Source organism: Plectropomus leopardus, chromosome 7, assembly GCF_026936395.1.
Source record: "Plectropomus leopardus strain MGB_pleo_1.0 chromosome 7, ASM2693639v1, whole genome shotgun sequence".
In the NCBI taxonomy this organism is placed as follows: domain Eukaryota; kingdom Metazoa; phylum Chordata; class Actinopteri; order Perciformes; family Serranidae; genus Plectropomus; species Plectropomus leopardus.
In genome coordinates this window covers 4,627,149-4,651,565 of record NC_142182.1, presented here as the reverse complement: position 1 = coordinate 4,651,565, position 24,417 = coordinate 4,627,149, and the positions used below count along the sequence as shown (strand labels likewise).

Below are 24,417 nucleotides of genomic sequence, written 5' to 3'. Positions count from 1 at the left end.
TGATAATTTAATATGTATTTTGTATTTTCTAAATCAAATTTTTTTTTTGCAATTTGCAGGACATTTCTTGCCACATTATGTCCATTGCCATTTTTCCCACGTTTTTGTGTGGAAATGTTTAAATACTTGCGAAAGGCAGCCTGAACGCAGCACAAGAAAAGTGACGTCAATCCAGGCATCAAAGGGTTAATCTCGACACACGCTTAAACAATCACGTCACACAGATCCAAGAAGAGTTCACAAAAAGTGACATGAAAAATACATTTATTATACTATCAGCGACTTGAATCAACAGCATGACATGTCCAGGCAAATGTGAGCATAGCACAATAAAATAGCTAACATCCGTGTTCGACGCGTGTTCGACACGTGTTCGACACGTGTTCAGAAACATGTTCAGACACTCGTACAGCAGGTAACACAGGAGCAGGAGTTTAGTCAGTCAGCTTTGTAGTAATGACATTGATAAATATGAATATTAACCAGTGTTCCCAGTAGATCTCAGTCTCCATGCTAGCTAACGTTATAGGCTCAAGTGTGCGTGTGACGTAACAGTTAACCCTTGATTTCCAAATGCTTTCAGCCGCTACCATGGCAACATTTGGTGTCACTGTCTCATTACAAATGCGTGAAAGTCAATTCACTCTCAGATTGGATCAATTAAGCAAGCCAGTCAGAGCAGAGTTCACTATCACTCTCCGACACTCTCACATGTGAGGCATTTACATTAGGGGCTTAGCTAGGACCTCTATCAGGGGGTGTGATGGATCCTTCAGCGGCACGTTTTTGATAAACAAGCTCTATTTTGATGTTGTTTGATGCACTTTGGGCACCTTAAAAGTACAAAAATGTGTGAATCTCTTTATTTCTACTGTGAATTGGAAAATTGTTGTGGGGGCATTCAGATACTGACTGGGGTCCAGATCCTGCACAGGGACCGAAGTTGACTGCTCTAAAGCCTTTTTGAGAGAGTAATTTATTTTGGTTTTCTATTTTTTAAATTTATTTTTTCTAAATAGTTTTTATGATTAGTGTTTTTATTGTATTTTTTTAACGATATGTTATATATATTTGATGTTACTTTTATGTGTTGTATTCAGTACATCCTTGAATAGTATTGTATTTTTCATTTTTGGTTTCGTTTCATGGAGACATGCTCTGTCCTCGATGTGGGAGAGTCAGAGAGCGAAAATTGAGAGAGGACTTACGCTCAATCAAGCAGATCACAATCACCTGAGAGACGAATGTGTTTGTGTCTTTATACTGCTTGCTCTGCCTTGTGATGATGATTTGAAACTGCCTGACGAAGATCTCTGTTAGATCATAATTTTGCACGATAAAAGATTACTAAGAGCTTTAAATACAGTGTGAGGATCTCCTGTCTAATTCCTGCCTTAGTTTGATTTTTTGATCCGGCACCTGTAAAAATGTTTTGGATCTTCACTTAGCTGTAATTTGTAACAACTTTACAAGAGGATAAAGCAGATTTTTTTAATTGCAGGATGCCAAAATGTGGTTTATAATCACACGCTGTTGGGAGTGATGCCGCTGTCGTTTGTTATTTTGAAGGCATAAAGAAGGGACCTCGCTGCAGCGTGATCTTTGTGTAAAAGCAGCTTTAGATTTTAATTCTGTTGGAAACACTGGAGCTAAAAAAGAAACCACATGAAGGACGATCTGCTTTCTATGTAGATATAAAAGGCTTAATATAGCCTAAATAAATCCTACACACTGGAGATTCAGAAAAGTTTTTACATCCAGGCTACTAAAGACAAACTACCATCAACATTTAACAACAGATATGAGAGAGAGAGAGAGAGCGTGCACTGTTCATGCAGAACAAAGAGAAAAGGCATCAATGTAACGTTATTCAGAAGATACTGAGAAGAGATGTTGAGACTAAATGTAGTGCAAATGGCTCATGCTGAGCTAACAATATACAATATCAACACTCCAACCAAGTCAGAAGGGTAAACAGTGCGGCGACACAGTCAAAGGTCACATCGGGAAAAACACAAAAGGGAAAGAAGGATCGCGCACACAGTCTAACGATGTTTCAAACGTTTAGAAATGGACTCTGAGCACATGCAAAGGGACACCTGAGAGAATCAAAAGAGTTAATTTAAAACAGTGTAAAGCTAAAAGAGCTTTGCAAGGCTTTTTCCATATGATTTGTATAATTATACTGCATGTCACTCAGCTGCGAAGGAATGATTTACATTTGAGATTATTGCACTACACTATATGCAAATACTTTAAGTGGGCACGTCAAACTGAGGTTGGATGTACGGGGGCACTTCAGGGTCATAACTACAGTTCGACATTTATGTTCCTCATGGACACGATGGTCACAATGCACGATTACGTCTACTGTTTATACATTTAAATTTAAAGACACAATTCACAAACAGCAGCACGTGATCAAATCTTACAACATATAGAGAAATATCTACAGTATTTACAAAATTACTTCATCGACACAATAGATTAGAACAGATTATCAATCTGAAATGGGATTGAACCTGCCGGACAGTGCAATCATCCTGTTACTCACATGTGGATTACCATATTCTGTTATTTAAAAAGCCCACATTGATACAGCGATCAGCCACAACAATAAAACTGCTGACAGGTGAGGTGAAAAATATTGATTATCTTGTTGCATTACAATATTCTGCTGGGAAACCTCGGACCCTGGTGTTCACGGTGGATGCCACCTGATGCGCACAAACCACCTAAACAACACTGCAGCCTCCAAGCAATACAACACACCACATCACACAGCAAAAAGTGCTTAAGGCGTCCACCTAGCCTCCAAATTCCCCAGATATACCAGCCTGCTCTGTCTGCTCTGTCAGTGCTTTCGACGCACGAGCGTGCCGCCAAAAACCACCTTTTGCGTCCACCTGGAATGCGGCTGGACAGCATCAGAAGAGAACGTGTTCGGACAGAACCACTGGCGTACTGCTTCACCAGGACTATACTGCTTCATCCCAATAGATGTGCATTTGTTGACATCACGATAACGGCATCCTGGTGCATAATCAGCTGACGCAGACGGATACCTAAAACGTCATGAGTAGACGCAGAAGGTCACTGACAGAGTGGCACCATGTGACGTGTTGGGATGAGAAAGTGATGGATTTACTATCTGATCGAGCATCTGTGGGATGCGTTGGTGCCCCAAATTAAAACCAACTGGAGTAAGAGGATCTGCTGCCAGACACCACCGGAGACCCCCAGAGGCCCTGCATTCATGCTTCAACATGTCAGAGCCAAGTCCAATCCAAGGAGGCCCCACCGCTGATTGGGATCATCGATGAAGTACCGGCACACCCCATAAATGCTCGATCAGATTGGGATCTTGGTGAGGTAAAGGCCAGGTTGACGCCTTGAGCTTTTTGTCACCCTCCTGGGGTCATTCCTGAGCAGTTTTTTGGGTGAATCATGGGGCTGCTATCATGGTGAGTCATTGCCTTGAGGGTGGTACATGATTTGCAACGGTGGAGCAGCCGCATGAATGCCAGGACCCAAAATTTCCCAGCAGAACATTAAATTTATATGAGATGATCAATGTTATTCACTTCCCCTGTCAGTTGTTTTTAATATTTGGCTGATTGATGTACATTCTTGAGACGAGAGCTCGGAAGGATTTCTTGAATTCAGGGATCTCTCATTGAGCTCTAAATGAAGACACAATGCTGCCCCGCAGTGGTAGGATGAAGTAATACAATTAGTCACTTCACAGTTCACTCGTTTCACATTAACTCAACGCTGTTTGCACATGCTAGATAGATACACAGATAGATACCTGGCCCGTCTTTGATCCAGGCCACATGCTGCATCCGGCGTTACAGCTCAGCCATATGAAAAGAAACTATTACTTACACTGAAAAAACACATAGCAATACAATGTTTTTTTGTTTGCATGCAGAAGATTTTTGTTTTTATCCAGCAGGGAATGAGTAATAGAGTGATCATTGCAGGCTCTGCATTAGTGTTTGGTCGGGCAATTGAGGGGTGCATCAGAAAATAAAGACTTCCATGGAAGGCACTTTGGATATATAAGGAGTCTCTAATGTTCCCAAGGGTGCAATCAAGGTTTTAATTAAAAAAACCAACATTAAATTAATGCCACTAGATTGTAAATGTGTGGCAGAGTAAAAAAAATGGATAGAAATACATGATTCCTCTGAGGAAGTAATCTGAAGGAAGACTCTGCTGCTTTTTTGGAGAAAACAAGAAGATTTATACAAGCTTAGCATAAAGACTGCAGACAGGGGAGACAGTTTACCTGTCCAAAGATGTAATGTCCACCTATCAGCACCTCCAAAGCTCAATAATTAAGACAGAGGTTAATTTAATTTAATTTAATTTAATTTAATTTAATTTGATTTTATTTTTGTTACATGCATACTTCATGTTTGCTTACTGACTTTGTTTACCTGTTTGTTTACTTTTCTTGATTACATGACATTTGTATTTATTATTCTTATTGAGGTGATAAGCTTATAAGGCCCTAGCGATTTCTTTTTCTTACCTGCACAACCTTGTCTTCTTTGGTTATTTTTCTGGCATTTTTTTTGTGCAAATAAATCTTTGAAAAAATCATTTGAAAAAAAGCTAACGGTGGATGGATTTTGTTTCTTTTTGGACTGAGCCAGTTAAGCAGTTTCCCCGTTTCCAGGCTTTATGCTAAGCTAAGCTAATTTTCTATTGCTTCATAGCATACAGACATGAGATTGGTATAAATCTTCCAGTTTATCTCTGCAAAAAAGCAAATAAGCGTATTTCTTAAAATTATGAACTATTTCTTGAAGTAAAGGCATTGGTTCTACTTCTTTAAATGCTATTAATAAGATTATATGTTACACATGTCAAAGTTGTAGCTTGTGTTTGTATTTCCAAAAAGGATACTACAGCGTTACAGAAAGCACAGATGAGTATCTGAAAGTGGCAGTTCACCCCCAAAATCACAGATACATATTTTACTCGTACATGTAGATCTGTTTATCAGTCTAGCTTGTTGTGGTTTGAGTTGCAGAGTGTCGGAGATATCGGACGTAAAGATGTCTGTCTTCTTTCCAATATAATGGAACTAGATGGCACTCCGCTTGTGGCGCTCAAAGCACCAAAAAATACATTTAAAAAATTCAACAGCAATGTCTCTTTCCAGAAACGATGTGGTGTGCAGGTGATAATCACCGCTTTTGGCTGCATGTTACACTAATCTCTCCCACTTCTGGAGAGGCCGAGGTAAACACTGCCATACATCCAAGCAGCCTTGCAGCCGCCTTCTCTCTCTTTCCCTCTTGATTCAGTCCATTAAAACTCCTGCCATGAACACATGAGAACTTCCAGTTTCATTAAAACAACAATAAAAACAGCTAAATTGGCAAGAACGCTGCCCGATTTAGGCCTGAGGCAATAATGAGAAATTACAGACTGGCCCAGGCCAAACTCAGCGGGTCAGGTCAGGCCTTATCAGGTTCGGGACAAAGCTATAGGCCGAATCATCGAGCAGAAGGAAGCTACTGCTGCTACCTAACACGGCTGAGCTAGCTGACGTTGCAGATAAGTTTAGGAGGACGCCATTAATGTTTACATCTTGTGCTGCCAGAAGCACGAGCCTCTCATCTGTGAGTAGATGCACGTTTCCTTCTGCGCTGTGATACAGTTTAGCTTGGCAGAAAGAAAATAGTTCCCACATGAAACTACTTACAATAAGGTCAGTGGATTTTTTGAGTATCGTGATTTCTGGGAAGAGACATTGCTGTTGATTATTTTAATTATTTATTATTATCAGTTCTTATTTTTTGGCACTTTGAGCACCACAAACTGAGTGGCATCTAGATCCATTAAATTGGGGAGAAGGGACACATCTCACACCAAAACAATCTAGACTGATAAAGAGCACTACAGGTAAGAGTAAAAATATGTAGTTTTGATTTCAGAGTGAAATGTCCTTTTAACTCAAGCGCCCTGTGATTGAGAGCATACTGAAACACTATGAGTTATTATTGCCATATACTATTATACCGCAGTGTGGTTTGAGCTGACTGTAGACAGTTATGTAATGAGTAACAAGGCGGGGTGATACTTAGTACAGTGCTTCTCCAGATGCTGTTAGATGTGCTACGCCAACATGTAATAAATGTGGTTACCAAGGAAACACAGAATAAAACAGCATCAAGGGTATATAATTCACACATCATGTGTATAATGTATTAATCCAGAGTGTCTGACACCACACCGAGGCTATTTAGGTTTGATACTGGATGGTTTCACTTTACGCTTCTAGTTTTTGTCAAGCAGGTCACAGACAGAGGCGTTATACATATTTAAGTATGCAGATGATGTTGTATTATTGCTGATACAGGACGGCGTGCACAGGAGCACTACCAGGTTGGATAAACAGGATTTTGCTACAACTATGGCAGAGTTCAGGACGGTAAGTTATATCGTTTTTCAGCGGAGCAGCACACAAACGCAACAACAGTCAGACGGGGAGTTGTTCATTGCGACACTGAGTTGCAAATAAATCGCTGACGTGTGTGTGTGTGTTTGTGTGCACTGTGAGTTCTTTTGTGTGGAGACTTTGAATGCAGCCTGTCGTCCTCAGACTCACTCTGCCGCCATTTTCTCTATGTGGTCGGTCAGCAACTTGTACTGTTCTGAAAAGGGATAAAACATTAAGGGCTGTATTTGTGTAACAGAACTAAGACCCATTTTCCCATTCATTTTGTATCTGGATGCATTGTGATCAGCTCTCAGTATCAGTATCAGAGATGTAATGTGCAAGGTAATGGTCACATAAGACAGCTGAGGCATCATGGGATAGTTTTTGGCAGCATTACTAAGTATGAATTCAGAGTTTCAAACTGAAAGAGGACCTGCATTATAACAGTGCTGTGATGGGAGACCTGTTGTTTAAGGTACAGGAGAGACACTAGGCGGGTTTCCATTACAAATCTGTGCAACACTTAAGCGATATTTTCAAAATGTCGATAATCCTGCGTTTCCATTGAGTGATTATTAATATTAGCTTTATGCGACTTCTCTTGCGATAACACTAAGAAGCATGTTGATGGATGTTCAAAACATTACAAGGTTTATTTCTGTTGCAGCTGCCACACTAGTTATTACTCGTTATTTCCAATCGAAGGCGACGTAGGCGTATTATGCGAGCGTTAATGGAAAGGCAAGCCCCTCATATGTGGGAGTGGCCACGTATGAGGGACTTCTGGGAGGAGATGGATTTTATAGAGGAATTGTGAATTCAAAATTTCCGGATGATTTGCTCAACTTTTGAAGAGTTATGCAATGCAATAACACCTCTTGCAGCGTCTGCTGCATCATGAAGGAGCCAGTTCCTACTGACAAGCACACAGCCATGGCATCATGCATCCTATAAAAGCCAAAAAAGTGTTTCTATTGCAGTTTTGGGAAATATGGTTTTTTGAATCACCTTAAATACCATCTCATGCAAGTGTAAACACTTTTTTTTGCAATAAATGGGAGTTTTTTTTAAGTGACGTGTTTCCATTAGGCATATTTTATATTCACAATTTAAATTTGTACAATATGAGTGTTAATGGAAACCCACCTAGTGACAAAAACAAGCATTATTATGGACCTTAACTGACAATGCAGCACTGTGGCCGAGGCTTGCTCAATACTGGAACAATTTAAGAATTTCTTGTCTCCTTTATACATAAAGACACAAAGCTTTTCATCTAAAAATGCTAAGTAAATAGACAGAGAACAAAGACTGGTCAAGTGTTTGCAGGATGAATTTTTGCTTTAATAATTTACCTTCATTCAGGTTCCCGATGACCGCCTGCTTCTTCAGGAAGTCGTTGCAGAGCTTCTTACTGAGCCCAAACGCCAGCATGTTATGAGTGAATGTCCTGAGAAACAAATACAACCAAACTTATGTCAGTCCAAACAGAAATTACTGTTCAGTGTTTACATCAACAAAGAAACATGAGAGACACGCAGTGTGTTCTCAGATAATAAATTAATCTCAGTGCTTTTCTGAGATTTAATATGATACTTAGTGACTTTATGGCTTATATTCTGTGTCATGGTCAAGCTATATGTTTATGATTTATCAACACAAGGACAGCTAATATAGTTGTATTAGAGCTGATATTATCTGTAGTCCATGAGACACACAGACATGTAGTTACTTAACGCTTTAATACCAGGATCAGTTTTCTTGTGCTGCACTCAGAAACCTTTTACAATCTTTTTGACCTTTGAAACCTGAGAAATTGGTTTGATTTATCTCAAAAACACAGGGAAAACACAATGAACAACTTGGCATGAAACATCCCATAAATCGCAAAAAAAAAAGTTAGAGTTGACAAGGATATGATCATAAAATTAGCCAAGATAGATTGTTTGATTTTTTTTTTTTTTTTTATTAAAATGTCCAAAAAACAATGATGTTCAGAAAACAATAATTAAAAAAAAAAGTCCTTCAGGTCATTTTTCTTTACATTTTCCTGTATTCCTTTGTCCTTATATTCATGTAATTTTCTTGTAACTGTTTTTTTAAACTAACATCTTGCTTTTTTTTTGCCATTTTTTCAGAGTTAAACACCTACTGTCTTCTGCTTTACTTTTAACATCTATGTATTTATTTTATAGAGCAGTATAAGAATTCAATGAAAAAACACTAATAGCAAATGCACAAACAAAAACAACAGAATAAAAGCTCATCACCATCTTTTTTTGCTTAGATTTCAAAGATTAGTACATTAAATATTCGATAGTATTCCTTGCTTTGCCACTAGGAGGCCTCTCTAAGCAGCCTGCTGAATCTCTTCTCAGCTCTCTATGTGCCTCATTTATTTTTATTGGCTGGTAGAAAACACTGTGGCAGCTTCCTCACCCGAGCTGGCCGAAGGCGATGTTCTCATCGATTTTGGAGCTGTCGTCCCTTTCCTCCTGGGTCATATGACACCACTTCTCCCTGCAGCACAGAGACAGAGGGAGTCAGGCTTAAAAGTCTCCACTTGACCTTCAGCGTCTCTACAGAAACAGGCCAGGGGTGGGTGTCAAAAAATGCCACCTGTCGATGTTATGCTGACATTTTGCAGCAACACCACAGACAGCACCGGTTTCACATAAATCCTTAAACTGATGGACAATGGGATTTTTAATGCCGTTAGTACTCCATTATCCGCCTAAAATAATCCTTGACATCCATCCCTGTAACTGTTCATTTTGTAATGGGATGCAAAAAGAGAGATACACATATAACATAAAAAAACATTATCCAGCCATCAGCAAAAGAATAAAACAGCAAATGATTAATTCACAAAGAATCATCATTATTACCAAACAGATGAGAAGCAGCTGTGTTTCACTGTAAAAAAAAAAAACCTAAAAAATGTTTCCACGCCTGAACTCACCAGTGAGGTCATGAGGTTCGTCCAAAAAAGAGAGTATGCTGCTATACGCTACTTTACTATTTTTATTTTTGCCATGAATCACTGATGACAGGTACAATGTGACTGAGCCTCTGCTGTCCTGAACATTAGCACAATGCTACAAAACATATTCATGAAATCATAAAGTAAGATGACAGTTATAACCTGTGTTAGTTTATACTTCCTCCTACTCCTTTTCAAACATGAAAGCTGAAATTTTATGTTGCTACTTGGAATATATTCATTGAGCATCTTTTTTATGTTGTCATCCATTTTTGTTATTGCCATTTTGTTTAATTTTTTAAAATCTTATTTCTGTTTGTTTGTTTTACCTTTAAAATAAATATCTATTACTCTTTTTCTGCTTCAAAGTTAAAACTCTCCAAACCAATACATCTATAGAAGTATATAATCAGTATATCATGTTTGATGCATGCCTGAGGTCACTCTGTGATCAAATATTGCTTTTTGCAGAACTAAAATGCCCCATAAAGGGGTTCTGAATGTGAAATTTGGTCATACAGCCTCCAGGCTTATTTCATATTAAAGGGACAGTTCACCCCAAAATCAATTACGCAAATTTTTTCTTCTTGCCTGTAGTGCTGTTTACTCGACTATGTATCCTCAGTGAATACCTTAACATAACACCACATATCAGCGATACTCCAGCTATTGATCGTGGGCCAAATCTGGCCCCCCATTAGGATGCCTAATGGCCCCCAAATAATGTCTAATTCACAATAAAATAATATGATTCACACTGAGGATTTTCTTTGTACTTTTAGTATACATAAGGTGCCAGAGTGCATAATAACAGCATCAAAATAGAGCTTTTTTATATTTAAAAAAAAGTGCCATTGAAGGATCCCCTGCACCCCCCAACAGAGGACCTAGCTAAGACCCCATTGTCCTAAAATCCTCAGAAATGTGCTAAAATCCAAGAAATGTCCTAAAATCCTAGAATCTTACAAAAACCCTACAAACATGCTAAAATCCTAAAAATGTCTTAAAGTCCTAGAAATGTCCTAAAATCCTGGAAATTGTCCTAAAGTCTGATAAATGTCTTAAAATCGTAAATATCCTGAAATCCATGATATATCCTAAAATCTTAGAAACATGTATGGTGCTGCTGCAACTGGCCCCTGGCCTCCTGTCAGGTTGCAAAAGTGGCCCCCAAGCAAAGCAAGTTGAGTATCTCTGACCTGAAATATATTTATTTGTTAGGTTTTGGCTGCAGGAATGAATATGAACACATCTGACGACTCCAACATCAGCATATCTGTGTTAAATTGCTTTGAAGTGGATGTTTCTAATTTTGGCATGTCCAGCATATCCCTGCAATCAATCCGCAGTGGAAACATAGAAGCGTGCAGAGATGGTAAAAGAAGCGACAGCGGAGAGAACATGCAGATGGAGAGAAAACATCACATGCGAGCAGATTAATGGTGTGAACGTGCAGCGAGCTGCGAAGAGGCAGAGAACACCTTTAGACTGCAGTGATCTGCTGCCTCCGTCTCCAGATATAAATACCATCCCAGACATCACACGAGGTCTCTTTACACATGCAGGATATTAACTGTGTGGGTGGGATGCTTTTATTTGTCAAAGATAGGCACCAAAATCATTTCAGCAGCAGCATGACAGGATATCCAGGTGAATCACATCACCACGTGCCAACAAATGTAGAAAGATAAAAAAAACCACAGAAAATATATATATAAAAAAAACAGTGAAGAGCTAAAATAAAGCTAAACAACAAAATAGGGTGCAATTAAAAAATATTCAAACACAGTAATCACACACACACACACACACACACACACACACACAGTAATCCAATAATAATTACAAGCAAACCACATCTAATTTGTAATTCTAGTGCTGTGGTCATTATTGGCCTGCTGTGATTAAGCAGATTATATCTTTTAATTTACACGCAACACAGTCTCACATTAGACTCCTGCCATCCAGTCTGGGGGGTTTACCATCGGAGACTTTATTATCCATGTTCACTGGAGCGCATCTGACAAACTGCAAATTATACCCGAGGCGACTCCCAGACCTCGAGCCTGACCCTTCAACCAAAGGGCGAAACACCAAGCTGCTCTCACATCAGCCGCCCCGTCGTCACTGTGTTTCTGTCATCTACAGACTCTCTCAATAACTCCCTCAGCTTTTAATGCGTTTCACAACCGCTACACATGCTCCTTCTGTTTTAATGGGATTCTCAGTCTATGTGTAGCTGTCCACTGTAATAATTACTACACCAGTACCACATAATAGCAACTCTAATTTATTAAAAGATGGAGCAATTATTAAAAACTTCAAATTAACCAATCAAATTTTCCCGATAATGCACTGATACACCAATTTTTGAATTTTAAAATTTATATTTTTTATTAATATCTATTTATTATTTATCTGTTTTAACATTCTAAAGAAATTTTATCTTGATATTTTAATTAAATTTTATTTTAAATTCTATTTTGAATTTCTTATAAAATTGTATTTAAATATTCTATTTTACATCAATTATTCATAATCTATTTATATTTTTATTGTAATATATATAAAAAATACATTTTAATTTTTATGTCCTATTTACATTACATTTTTACATTCTAATTCAATTTATTATTTATTTATTTATTTTCATTCATTCATGAATTCATTATTTATTTAATGTGATATTCTATCTAAATTGTATTTTTATTTATTTTAAGATTCTATTTGATTCTATTTTCCAACTCAATTTACAGTTTACATTTTCTGGTTGCTTTAATGTAAAGATGGCTTTCCTAAATTTAAAGGTGCAATTTAGTTTTATTGAAAACAAATGGTTATGTTTACATTCAGTGTTTATCAGCTAAATGCAATGTGCATATTCTTTTACCCAATAAACATTTAAAATGCATTTCCTTCATAAAACATTTGCTAAATAAATGACATAAATATTGCCCTTTTAAATATTACTTTTTAGATGTATTAATTGATTATAGTTAAAGCATTTTTCCAGCCTGTCATTATCCCAGTGACAAGCTTCAGTCCAAAAGGCCTATTTTTTATTTTTAAACTGGGCATGTTGGCTTCAGAATTCTTGAATTTCTTGAATTGTCAGTGACAGTGGAATTATTATATAATTATTATTAAAACAAATAACTTGTTTAGAATGTTTTATATTCACATGACAAACAGTCACTGTCTTCTACGCCTCGTACCTCGTACGCCACAAGTCAAAAGGCTGACTGTAAAGTCTGAATACAGCACTAAATAACCAAAAAGAAAGTGCAAAAAATATGCAAAATATTCCAATTTATCACACAACCAAATGTCTACCCTGTCAGAAAATGCTGCTTTTCTTTCCACCAAACAAAATCCCACAATAACTCTTTCTTGCTTGATCTCTGTCCCCTTCACATTTAGTCGTTATTTCAAAAACAAGCACTACGCTGGACCTCCATGATGGTACCAGATTCTGCGTCTAGAAGATTTATGATACAACTGCAAAGCCCCTGCCCTTCTTCTCCTCTCCGCCTCAGTTAATCTTTGCTTTTTCTCTCTTAGTTTGACCGGTTTACTTTTAGGGCAGTGGACAAATAGAAGGACAGACCTCTCGTCTTTCTCTTCATCCTGCGCTCCCCTGCCCGGCAGCAAGGCACAAGAAGACAAAGGGTTAAAGTCAACATGCGGAAAGAGGGAGAGCAACAACAGCTTGTGGAGAGGAGGAGAGAAGAGAAGAGAAGAGAAGAGAAGAGAAGAGAAGAGAAGAGAAGAGAAGAGAAGAGAAGAGAAGAGAAGAGAAGAGAAGAGAAGAGAAGAGAAGAGAAGAAAAGTGTTTTCCACTGAACAGCACTGTGACATTTGTCTTTTCTGATGCCATCAGTATGCCAACCTTTAATTAAATTTCCCTGGACAGACAAAGTGACACAAGAACAAACAGAAAAACAACCCACTTATGTTTTAAAAGATACTTTTTTCGATGTCCATGCAAAATTTGTGATATATTTATATTAATATATATTTATTGGTGTGCCTAGATTCCCATCCCGACTCACCTCGTGGTTGGTGACCTTTTCTTCCTCTCACAATGGACGGCATCAAAAAACGCAGCGTTCCAAAACCTCAGTGTGTGCCTGCCGGAGAGAGCGGATGACATATTAGAGGTTTCCTGCCTGACCTTATTCACTAATCCACTTGGGATGAGGCTAAAAATGACAGACAGTGATTGCAAAAATTGGTATTATGAAATAATCAGTGTGATTAAACCTGCCACATCTGATTTCTCCAGGAAAATCATGAAGGCACACGGTTGTTAAGCTGTGATATGATTCATACCATAATGCCTTGACACATGCTTAATGTGGCCAGTCATTTTTAAAACATCTCATCAAATCATACTCTGCTTCAGTGGTTTCAAACATGAGGGTTGGTACCCCACAAAAACAACAAGGTAAATCTGAGGGAACACAACCTTATTTAAAGAAGTGAGAATATCTTGCTGTTACGCAGGGTTTTTTTTCTCATAAAACGCCTAAATCTAAAAAAAAAAAGGAAAACAAAAACTCAACTCAACACTATAGCTGTAACCTGGGATAACAGGTTGGGTCAGCACTAATTAGTCAAATAATATATAATATTATATAAATATAATTATAATAATAAGTCAAAAAGGCTAGCAGCAGACTGGAAAACAATTACACTGGGGATCAAATTGTGATGTTGTATTTTGGCAAAAAAGAAACAAAAAAAAACATATCAAAACGTATCAGAATATCCATAAAAACTTCTCAGACCAGTTCTGCAGCATTATATACTTGTTTTTAACAATTTCTGCTTTTCCAGATAATTACTCACTGCTTGAGTTTACACTCTGGAGCTGTGAGGAGGTGGTAAAAGCTAGTTATAGCACCTATAACCAATATTTTTATATTAATAAAAGTGCACACAAATATGTACTCCAATTCCAAAAAAGGCATGATGCTGTGTAAAATGTTTTTAATTTTTAAAAAACTGATCACTCTTCTTGTTTTTGTAAATATACACTCATTATGAATTTAATGCTTGTTGGGACAGCAGCATGTTTAGCACTATGTGATGTTACCTTTTCTTTTAACAACACTCAGTATGCATTTTGGAACTGAAGACATTCATTGTTGAAGATTTGAGAGCAAAAATCTTTCTATTTCTGCCTTATATACGACTTCAGTTGCTCAAGTGTTCAGGGTCTCCGGTGTTGTATTTTGTGCGTCATAATGTGATATACATTTTTTAAGCGTGTAGACTGCAGGCAGAACAGTCTGGTGCCTGTTTACTGCGAAGCCACGCTGTTTGTGGCTTGGCATTGTCTGCCTGGAATAAGCCGGGATGTCCCTAAGGAAGACGTCGTCTGGATGGCAGCATATGTTGCTCCAAAATCGGTATGCACCTTTCAGCATTCATGGTGCCTTCAAACATGTTCAAGTTAACCATGGTGCCATGTGCATTAACACAGCCTCACACCATCATATATGCTGGTTTTGAACTTTAGACTGGTAACAATCTAGATAGTCCTTTTCCTCTTTAGACCAGAGGACATGGAAGCTGTTTTCAGCAGTGAATCTCTAAAAAACCCTGTGTACGCTACCTGTCGAGCACTCAACTACAAGCAAAGCAACTAGCTGGAGAGCACAGAGGAGCATTTAGCTGCAGACAGTGCTCGGTGAGGCCGAGAGCTCGTGCATCTGTTCTACGTGACCCGTTTACCCAACTTACCAAATGGGTTGCTGCTTCAGATGGGTGTACAGGTACACCTTCTCTCCTTTCTTTTCCTCCGGCGCCTCAGATACTGAGATGGAAGAGAACACAGGGCAGGCATTTTTAGACCTCAATCAATGTCTCAGTTACATTTTTATAAAACCAAAGTGGAACAGGAGAAAAAAAGCTTTTCTGCACTGTAATAAGATTTTGGTGCACCATACCTGGTGATTTGGGCTTTGTCTCAACTGGGCTTTCCCCATCCCTGAAAATGAGTATCGGAAAAGAGTGAGAAATAAAAACCATGTATGACTGTGCTGATGAAAAGAAAGAGGAGATGAGTTTGCTCACTCTGTCTTTGGAGCCATTGAGCTCCTCAGTTTGCTCTCTAGGCCTCCGAAGAAGCCTTTGACGTCAGTTTTAGATGTGTTTTTGAGGAGGCGCTCAGCGGCGTCCTTCTTTCCAGACAGCCAGAAGTTAGCCTTGTCGAGGTACGAGTCCAGACCAGCTGGAGGACCACCGCGATCCAGCAGCTCTGAGGGTGATGGCTGGGACTTCCCTAAACAAGGGGAGAACAGAGAGGTCCAAATGTGGATATCTATGCGTACATGGGATCATTAAAACACTGTTAAACCCCTTAAAACCTGCAGCATCATCACTTTTCTTGTGCTCCTTTAAGATGCCTTTCACGATTATTTAAACCATTGAATCCTGAGCAAAAAGCAATGCGCAACTTGGTAAAAAAAATATTAGACAAATTGCAAGAAATCAGTAGATTTAGGAAAAAAAAAAATTTAAAAATAAAAAAAGCTAGTGAAAAAAAATAACAAACTTGCTTTATTAGGTAAGTTTGGTTTTCTTTAGCCACTGAGCTCTTAAGCATAAACATTTCTAGATGGTTTGTGTTTTTGTTTATTGGAGCAAAGTAAATAAGCTTCTTTCCTTCTTCGATTGTGTTGTTAATGTGCTAAATGGAGAACTTGTGTCAAGACCGTCTTTTGGTTTTCCTTTCAGAATACAGACTGCCGCCTGCTGTTATGGAGGGGTATTTCCTATAGAGGGGTATTCACTATATTGCTATTTCTAAGATCATTGTGGATTACTGCAGTAAGTTGGTGTGTGCGGTTTTTTATGTGTATGTGCTGTTTGTATGATTGTAGGTCTTATTTGTGTATGAACTTCTTGAGCTGAGCTGCTTGACGACACAAAATGAATTTCAGTGTAATCTGGCAATACAGTCTTATTGTATCGTACTGTATTGTATAGTATCATGTCGTGTCGTATTGTATCCTGTTGTGTCATATTGTATCGTGTCATGTTGTATTGTATCATATCTTATCGTATGGGGTTGTGTCATGATGTATCCTTTTGTATCATCTTTTAGCAAATCGTATGGAGTTTTGTCACATTGTATCATACCGTGTTGCATATTTACCATTTTCAAAAACTGTCTTTGCACATTCCCGATCAATTGCTGGCACAGTTAGCTTATTTATTATATTACATGACTGTCCCTGTCACACTGAATGCCCTGCTGAGCCCTGTTCAAACTCTTAAACTCTATATGGGAAAAAAGGAACCATAGCAAAGTCATATTGAACAGCCAAATCTGATTTAACTGACATAAATCTAAGTCTCGTACAGCCCTAAAGTGTTCAGGGTACAAACTGTACAGTTGACAGATATCATCTTCCAACATTAACCAGCAGCTACATGTCTTTTTGCCTCTGAGGTTAACTTCACAGGTGTTTGCACTGTGGCATTTAGGAAAAAATTGATGGACCAGTTAGCTTCTTCTTAGCCAGTCAGTGAGCTGGAAATAAAAACAATAATTAGTCCATCAGATTCGGATGAATCATTTAGTGTCATAGTGTTCTTGTCACTGAAGACAAAGAAATGTAAACATACAGTTATTCTTCCTTCATATCAGAAATATTTTGCAGTTTATGTTCATAAGGAGACATTTGTTGCAATCTACACTGCAAAGTTTCCTTTACCGCAGGTTTACTTCATGTGCAATACTTAATTATAGAAACCTGACTGAAGACGGATGTGGAAGCACATACTGTGCAAAGGTGGTAAACTAATCACTCAAGGCGTCTTGCTTGCATAAACACAAACACTATAGTCATGCAACTCCACAAAGTCATTGCACTTGTGACTGCGGTGCTGCTGCAAGAGAAACCACAGGAGCAACCTGTGGTGGTGACACACTCTGAATCAGCACTGAGGAGTGACATTTACCTGAGCTTGCTCTCTTGTGCTCAGTAACTCTTCTTTTGCAACTTGAAACCTGAGCAAATTGGCTTGATGATTCTAAAAACATGGGAAGTCAATGAGCAACAAAAGAATAAACTACCCCAAAACTAGCAATAAAGTAGTAAAAAAAATAAATTATTTTTGAAAAATGTTTAAATAACAAAACAAAAAACAAACAAACAAAGAAAAGAAACAGAAATGACCTGTAAAATTACTAAGAAATGTTTTACAATAATTCAGTAATATAGTTTTAAAAATGCAGATATGATAATTATAAATACAGTTTTTCATAGCTTTTTTCTTTTGTCCCTTGACAATTCCCCTATCTTTTTAAAAAATAATTTTCTAAATCTACTGATTTCTTTCAACTTGTGAAATATTTTTTACCAAGTTGCACGTTGCCTTTTTCCCATGTTTTTTTTAAATTTTTAAATTTTTTTTTTATTTTTAAGGAAATGGCACCAATTTATCCAAGGCTCAAAGGTTTAAATGCTTCTGAAAGGCATCTGAAAGCAGCACAAGCAAAGTGATGTCGCTCCAGGTTTCAAAGAGTTCAGACCTCTGGTTGCTCTTTTATTTTGTGCAACCAGACAACATGCTGTGTTTATGTTAAAACAGCAGCATGGACTCAAAGGAGACATATACATGCCAGATGAAGAGTGTGAAGACGAGAGAAAGATTGACTTAGAGCTTACCAATGTAGTAGTATGTGAAGCACATGGTCATGAGGTTTTTGGCTGGGCTGTAGTCATCCATCTGGTAACATCTGTAAACACACACAATTACTTTAGAGATGACTTCACTGCTAGAATTGATGTATTTTACTTGAGTTTGTTGACTACATAAAACGAGAAGGTGATGTTTCTAGTTGTCAGCAAATCCATGAAAAGACACAATCCACAATGAGTTGATTCTACTGTTGATTCTTAAAGTTGTCTGTGTATCCAAAACATAATGCACCTTATTCCTCTTTGCCATAGAGCTTCATTGTTCTCCAAAAACTATTAAAAACACATCAGTGAGCCTTGCTGTTGCACAGTGAGCCAGTTCTGTCAGTGCCATGAACACACACTTTGATTCATTCTGACTCTATCCAACAAACACAGTCCTGCTGCCAGAAATACTCAGTAAAGCACCAAATGTGTATTAATCCACAGCTGAAAGCAGTCCCCATAACAAGCCCTGCTTCCTCTTGTCTGAGTTATGTTTGGTATTGAGATAAATTGTCTTTTCATGGGAAGTACTGACCAAAAAAACCAAAAAAACAGACTTCATAAATGATCAACAGCCTTATCTGTTACAGCAGTGATACTCAACTTACGCCCTGTGGGCTTAATCTGGCCCCTGATATAATGCCGGGTGGCCCCCAAACCATTTTATAATCCACAATAAAAATAAAGTGATTTAAATTGGAATTTGTTTTTGTAATTTTAGTATAGATCAGATGCCAGAGTGCATAAAACAGCATCAAAATAGTGCTTGCTTATCAGAGAAAGTGCCAGTGGAGGAACCCCTACGACCCCCAACAGAGGTCCTAGCTAAGCCCCTAATGTCCTAAAATTCTAGAAATGTCCTAAAATCCTAAACATGTCCTTAAATCCTAGAAATGTGCTGAAATCCAAGAAATGTCCTAAAATCCCCCAATTGCTCTTAAATCCAAGAAATGTGGTGAAATCCTTAAAATCCTAAAAAATCCTTGAAACATGCACAAATCCTAGAAACATCCTAAATAAGGAGAAACGTCCGAGAAATGTCCTCAAATCCAAGAAATGTCCTAAACTTTGAGAAATGTTCTAAAATTCTTGAAACCACCTAAAACTGAGAAATGGCCTTAAGTCATAGAAACATCCTAAAATCCAAAAAAATGACGTAAAATTGTAGAAAAAATCTAAAATCCGAGAATTGTCTTGCAAAAGTGGCCCCAAAGCAAAGTAAGCAGAATATCCCTGACTTACAGTGAAATAAGATTACAGTTTCTTGGTCTCAACAAAGTCATCCTTTACTTCTTCTCACTCCTTTTCGAATGTGTCACGTGAGTCGTTTTGTATTTAGACATTTCTTTTGCTTTCCGTTTTTAATTGTTTGTAATTATTACTTTGCTTTTTGTCGGTCTGTTTTTGTGCAATATTTCTTTATTTCTTTTTTGTGTTCGAAATAAATAAAACAATCAAATCAAAGACTCACTCAAACAGTACAACTGCAAATGACTGCACCAGTCTGTAGAAGGTGGCTTCGCTCACACATTTAGAGTGGCAGCGCTGTGAACACAGAATGACAGAAGGTTAAAAGCTTGTTAGGAAAACCTTTAAAAAAACAGGTAATTCTTCACTTGAATGTGTGACTTATTTTATGATCAACAGGAACTTGTGTTTCCATTGCGAATGCATGTGGAATATCGTGGTTATTTTTTTCCTTAAAGGTCAGATCAGATGAGTCACCATTTCATAATTTCCCCTTACTCACCTGTGCGCTGACGTATTTGGCAAACCACTCCCTGCCTTTGCCGTTCTCCCCGCTGCACAGCTCTCCAAAACGAGCCTTTTCTTCCTGGTCAAAGTCCTCCCTGTGAACACATGGCCCAAAAACTCATGACAGCTGTGAGTTACAGACCCTGTGGAAAGACATTCGCCTCACAGAAGCTGTTTTTATAAACTGAAATATTTATCAGATTGATTTTACTACTGATTTTACTACATTACTGTACTCCATTGAGAACTCCAAGGCTAACAGACCTTCACATGGACATTCAGTCGATGAAAAATTCAAGCATGCATCACTATTGAGGAGCTGTTTATAAAGTTTAAAATGATATACAGTGAGTCACAAAAATACAAAATACATGTAAATCTGTACAAGACCCGCTATCAACAAAAATGTAAGAAAAAAGATGCAAAATTTGAAACATTAAATACATTTTGTTTTAGCGATGTCAAGATGCCTAGCTGAAGTGCAACTATTTTTATACAACAAAGCTCAGATTCAAGCATCAAGATGATCATTTTGGGCAAGTCTTAAGTGAATAATTTAACATTCATGAAAAGGTTTTGCTGAGTCAGATGAAAAGACAGATTTGTTACGTTTGGGCACATTCAGTGTATGCATGTGTGTATGTGTCTGTCCGTCTGCAGCTAATCTCACATACTACTAGACCAATCAGCCTGATGTTTTTTTATGCACATTTATGAGTGTTTGCTCAAGGACCTTTTTTTAAAAAGTGTGTAATTGCAGGAAAATAGTCAGGCAAGCTCTGCACTGAAATAAAAAGGTTTAGGGTTGCATAATCCAGTCAGCATCAGAACAGACAGAGACTAACAGGGTCCATAAAGATAACTAAACTGTACTGAAGAAGGTAAAGATGGCACAGGTCATCACATGGAGACTGCAGACTTTGAGTTCTCATGGTCAGAAGTGAATTCTTTTAGACAAGATGGATGATGAAATTAAAGAAAAGGTCACTGTGTCAATGTGCTGACCAAAGAGGTCAGTGGCCTGCAGAGACTACAGTACTCAGCACTGTCAGAAAATATCGCGCCTGCAGCAAAAATGCCAGAAAAAGTTCAATAAATGTCTGTGAAATTTAAAAAACGAAGACACCCTGATATTTAAAAGTGCACTCTGAACTTTTCACCCTGCTCACATTTGATTTCTTGTCATTTTTCATGCACTGTCCCCCATGGGTGTCTGCTGGTGAGTCATAGGAATCTGAGCGGATGAATGTTTCTTGTTTTTTTGGGTGAAAAACATGAAACAGAGTTGATCTGAATAAAAGTGAAGTCGCAGCCTAAAGCAGGAGAAACTGGCGGCACCACACGGTCAGGAAAAAAAAGCAAAAAATCCGACATAACATAATAACTCATCATTAAAAAAATCACTGTATCAACAATATGTGTGTTGATATTATATTTATTTACCACTGTATAATATCCCCTCTTTATTCACATCCTATTTAGTAATCCCTTTTGTTTATTTAATTAATTAAAAAAATCATAATTATTGTATTTATTTGTTTTTGTATTTATTTTAAAGCATTTATTCATTTTTAAAATATTTATTTAAGTATGTATTCATTTCCCTTTGTATCCCCTCATCATGCAAATGAGGGGACATGAATGTCCCACCCTACAGCGTTGTGATTGGCTAACGCTGTTTGTTCAACCACAGCAAAATTCTTGAGAGAAAAAAGAGCTCACAGCATTGGAGGAAAGCGGTCAGTGGACCACCTGCTATGAGCCAAGGCCATATGGCTCTCTGGCAGAGGAGCAGCTCAAAACTCGGGTCAGTGTGAGATAGCGGGGACCATTAGTTCTGTCTTAAAACAATACTCAGCAGCACTCTCTGAGATGAGCTGATGCAGCAGAGGGGCACCTTCAGCCTTCATCTCTTCCCCTGCACACATAACACGGTGGCTGCTGTCCAGCGACACAACACGTCCTGCAGCAACATCACTCAGAGAAAAGTGTCTGCAGTGTCCTCATGAGCTACTCTGGACTGTCTCTATACTGTATGTGCCTGTGCTGCTTTGCACGTCCACATTACTTGGCACAATTCTCTAAAGACTCTGGACAAAAAGTGATTGCATTTTCATCATTGTTGGGTGCTGGAGATATCCAATTAACATAAGGATTTTAGATTATTTGGGCCTGCATAATTGTCTATGGTTAGGATCCTTCTCCTCTGTGTGACTGTGTTTTATTTATTAGATAAAAAGTATAGCAATGTTTACAATACAGATTTACTGATGCATTTCACTATTGTGAAAATTGTACTTGCTTTTTGGTGAGAATGAATCTGTAAAAACAGAAATCGTTATGCTTCAAAGCTCCTTTTGTGCAACTGTAGCATCTTTCGAAATATTCAGATGGAATAAGTTTTTGTTTATAAAAAAAAGAACAAAGAAAAGGTGAAAATATGTGCAGTCTATCTTTTTTTTCTTGGAGTTGTTAAGAGTGCAATTTTTTTCAAAACTTAAACAAATATATACGGTAGAAATAAAATAAAGTTCTTCCTTACTTTCCATGAAACACCTTCTCCACATAAGCCTTCATGAACTGTCTCCTCTCCAGCGTCTCGGCGTCGGCGTCCTCGCCGCTGTGAGCGGACGAAGATGACGACCTCCTCAGCTCCCACATATGAGAGGGCGGGTCCATGTCGTTCTCGCTGTCTGCTGACTCTGTAGCATCGCTGTCGTCTCCATCCTCGTGGTGGTGGTGGTGGTGGGAGCTGGGCTTGGTTGGGGCCATGGGCTCTGGCAGTAAGGGCTGCTGGTGGACTCCAGCGGAAGACACCGGCTCCGGGGAGAAAATGTCTGTGTGGCCTTGATGTTGGCCTCCGTCTATGCTCAGAGTTGTGGCCTCAGAGGGGAGGTCAAAGTCTATTAGGTTGTCAACGGCTACGCCCTCCATGTTGGAAATGAGTCCCTTTTAGCTCTGCAGCGGAGTGTTTTCAGATGGAGCTACTTGGTGCTCTGCAGGAACATGAGGGTGGTCACGGACGTGCTATTTGGAGGTTTCAGCGTTGGTTACTGGGGTTTGATTTTGCAGACCCTCCCACCCCCTGAGGGTGCCGACATCAAGTGAACTCACTAATCCAATGCATCTGTGAACAAAAGGAGGAAAAATTAGCCCTGTGACAGTCTTAAAAAAACACCTAATGTTTACAAGTTCGCCATCCTAGTTCAGCTAGTTTATAAAACATAAAAATTGAATGGTTCTCTTAGCAAAGCATTACTTAGTGGGCACAAAATATTTTAAAATGACATTCTGGTAACATGAAAGCTGTAGCAGGGTTTCTCATACATTCATTTATTTGTGGCTGCCCGCTATGATTTAAGCACCTGCTGCCACAAATACATTTTCTGTTTTTGAGCTAGGTGGGTTTCCATTACAGATTTGCGCAAAACTTAAGCGATATCATCAAAATGTTGATCAAACATAATAATGAGATAACTGTGTTTCCACTGAGTGATGTTCTGCGACTTCTCCTCTCGCAATAACACTCCAAAAAACATGGCGATGGATGTTCAAAACATTAGCAGCTTTACTTCTATTGCAGCCACCGCATTAGCCGCCATTATTTCCAATTGAAGTCGTGTTATGAGCAATAATGGAAAGGCAAGCCCCTTATACGTGGGAGCGGCCACATTTGAGGGATTTCTGGGAGGTGATAGTCCACGAATTCACAGAGGAATTGTGGATTCAAAACTTCTAGATGATCCGTTTAACTTTCTCAGAGTTATGTGATGCATCCTGCTGCATCATGAGGGAGCCAGTTCCTACTGACAAGCACATAACCATAGCATCATGTGACCTATAATAACCAAAAAAGTGTTTCCATTGCAGTTTTGCAAGATATGGCTATTTCAAATCACCTGAAACAACACCCCATGCAAACATAAAAACTTTTTTGTGCTAAATGGGAGTTAATGTGCTTTATATTCACAATTTCAATTTGCGCAGTTTGAGGGATAAGGAAATCTGCCCACTGTAAAAGTGTACTGGGAATAGACTGAGTTGTAGATGGTCAACTACCTAAACTAACGTACTTTATATTGTTACACGAAGTCCATAAAATCACCTTACTGTGTTTTCTCTAATCCCCACAACATGATAACATGGCTAAAAACTGACACCCTAAATCTTTGATAGAGGCGCACAGCAGGCGTTTACCAAAGAGGAAAGAAGAAAAAAGATCTGGCATTGGTACGTCCAGTTTTCTCTGGCACAAAGCTGCTCACTGCTGTTTGGATGCACTCTTAAATTTCAATTTGTCACTCGGCGGAGGATGAAGTGTTTCAACCCGACACCATCCGGGGCTATGTTCAATTTGTCCTTTCTACTGATCTTTTGTCTTCTATCTCACTACAATGAATCACCTAACAGGAAGTAACCTCCAGGAGGACATTTTATCATCATAAAATTCAAGTCTTAAGGTCTTTGTCACATGCGGATAATCATGTGTGAGTAATAACGTCCATATAACAGCTGCA

At 38.4% G+C, this 24,417-nt stretch overlaps 1 protein-coding gene across 2 annotated transcripts in view; it reads right to left on the bottom strand.

Moving 5' to 3' along the window:
* Positions 1-247: 247 nt before the first annotated feature.
* Positions 248-24,417, bottom strand: part of kiaa0513 (KIAA0513 ortholog) — a 34,451-nt gene continuing 10,281 nt past the window's right edge. The window contains exons 2-13 of one of the 2 annotated variants that reach the window (XM_088079705.1): positions 22,443-23,027; positions 19,896-19,995; positions 19,617-19,690; positions 18,128-18,198; positions 15,525-15,732; positions 15,398-15,438; positions 15,192-15,264; positions 13,496-13,573; positions 13,051-13,080; positions 8,900-8,980; positions 7,816-7,910; positions 248-6,674 (exon numbers count right to left, since the gene is read on the bottom strand). In XM_088079705.1, coding sequence (XP_087935831.1) covers positions 6,625-6,674; positions 7,816-7,910; positions 8,900-8,980; positions 13,051-13,080; positions 13,496-13,573; positions 15,192-15,264; positions 15,398-15,438; positions 15,525-15,732; positions 18,128-18,198; positions 19,617-19,690; positions 19,896-19,995; positions 22,443-22,834 — 1,293 coding nt within the window. In that variant the 5' untranslated portion in view covers positions 22,835-23,027 and the 3' untranslated portion in view covers positions 248-6,624. The remainder of the gene's footprint in view (positions 6,675-7,815; positions 7,911-8,899; positions 8,981-13,050; positions 13,081-13,495; positions 13,574-15,191; positions 15,265-15,397; positions 15,439-15,524; positions 15,733-18,127; positions 18,199-19,616; positions 19,691-19,895; positions 19,996-22,442; positions 23,028-24,417) is intronic. The other variant, XM_042495716.2, reaches the window with a different exon arrangement.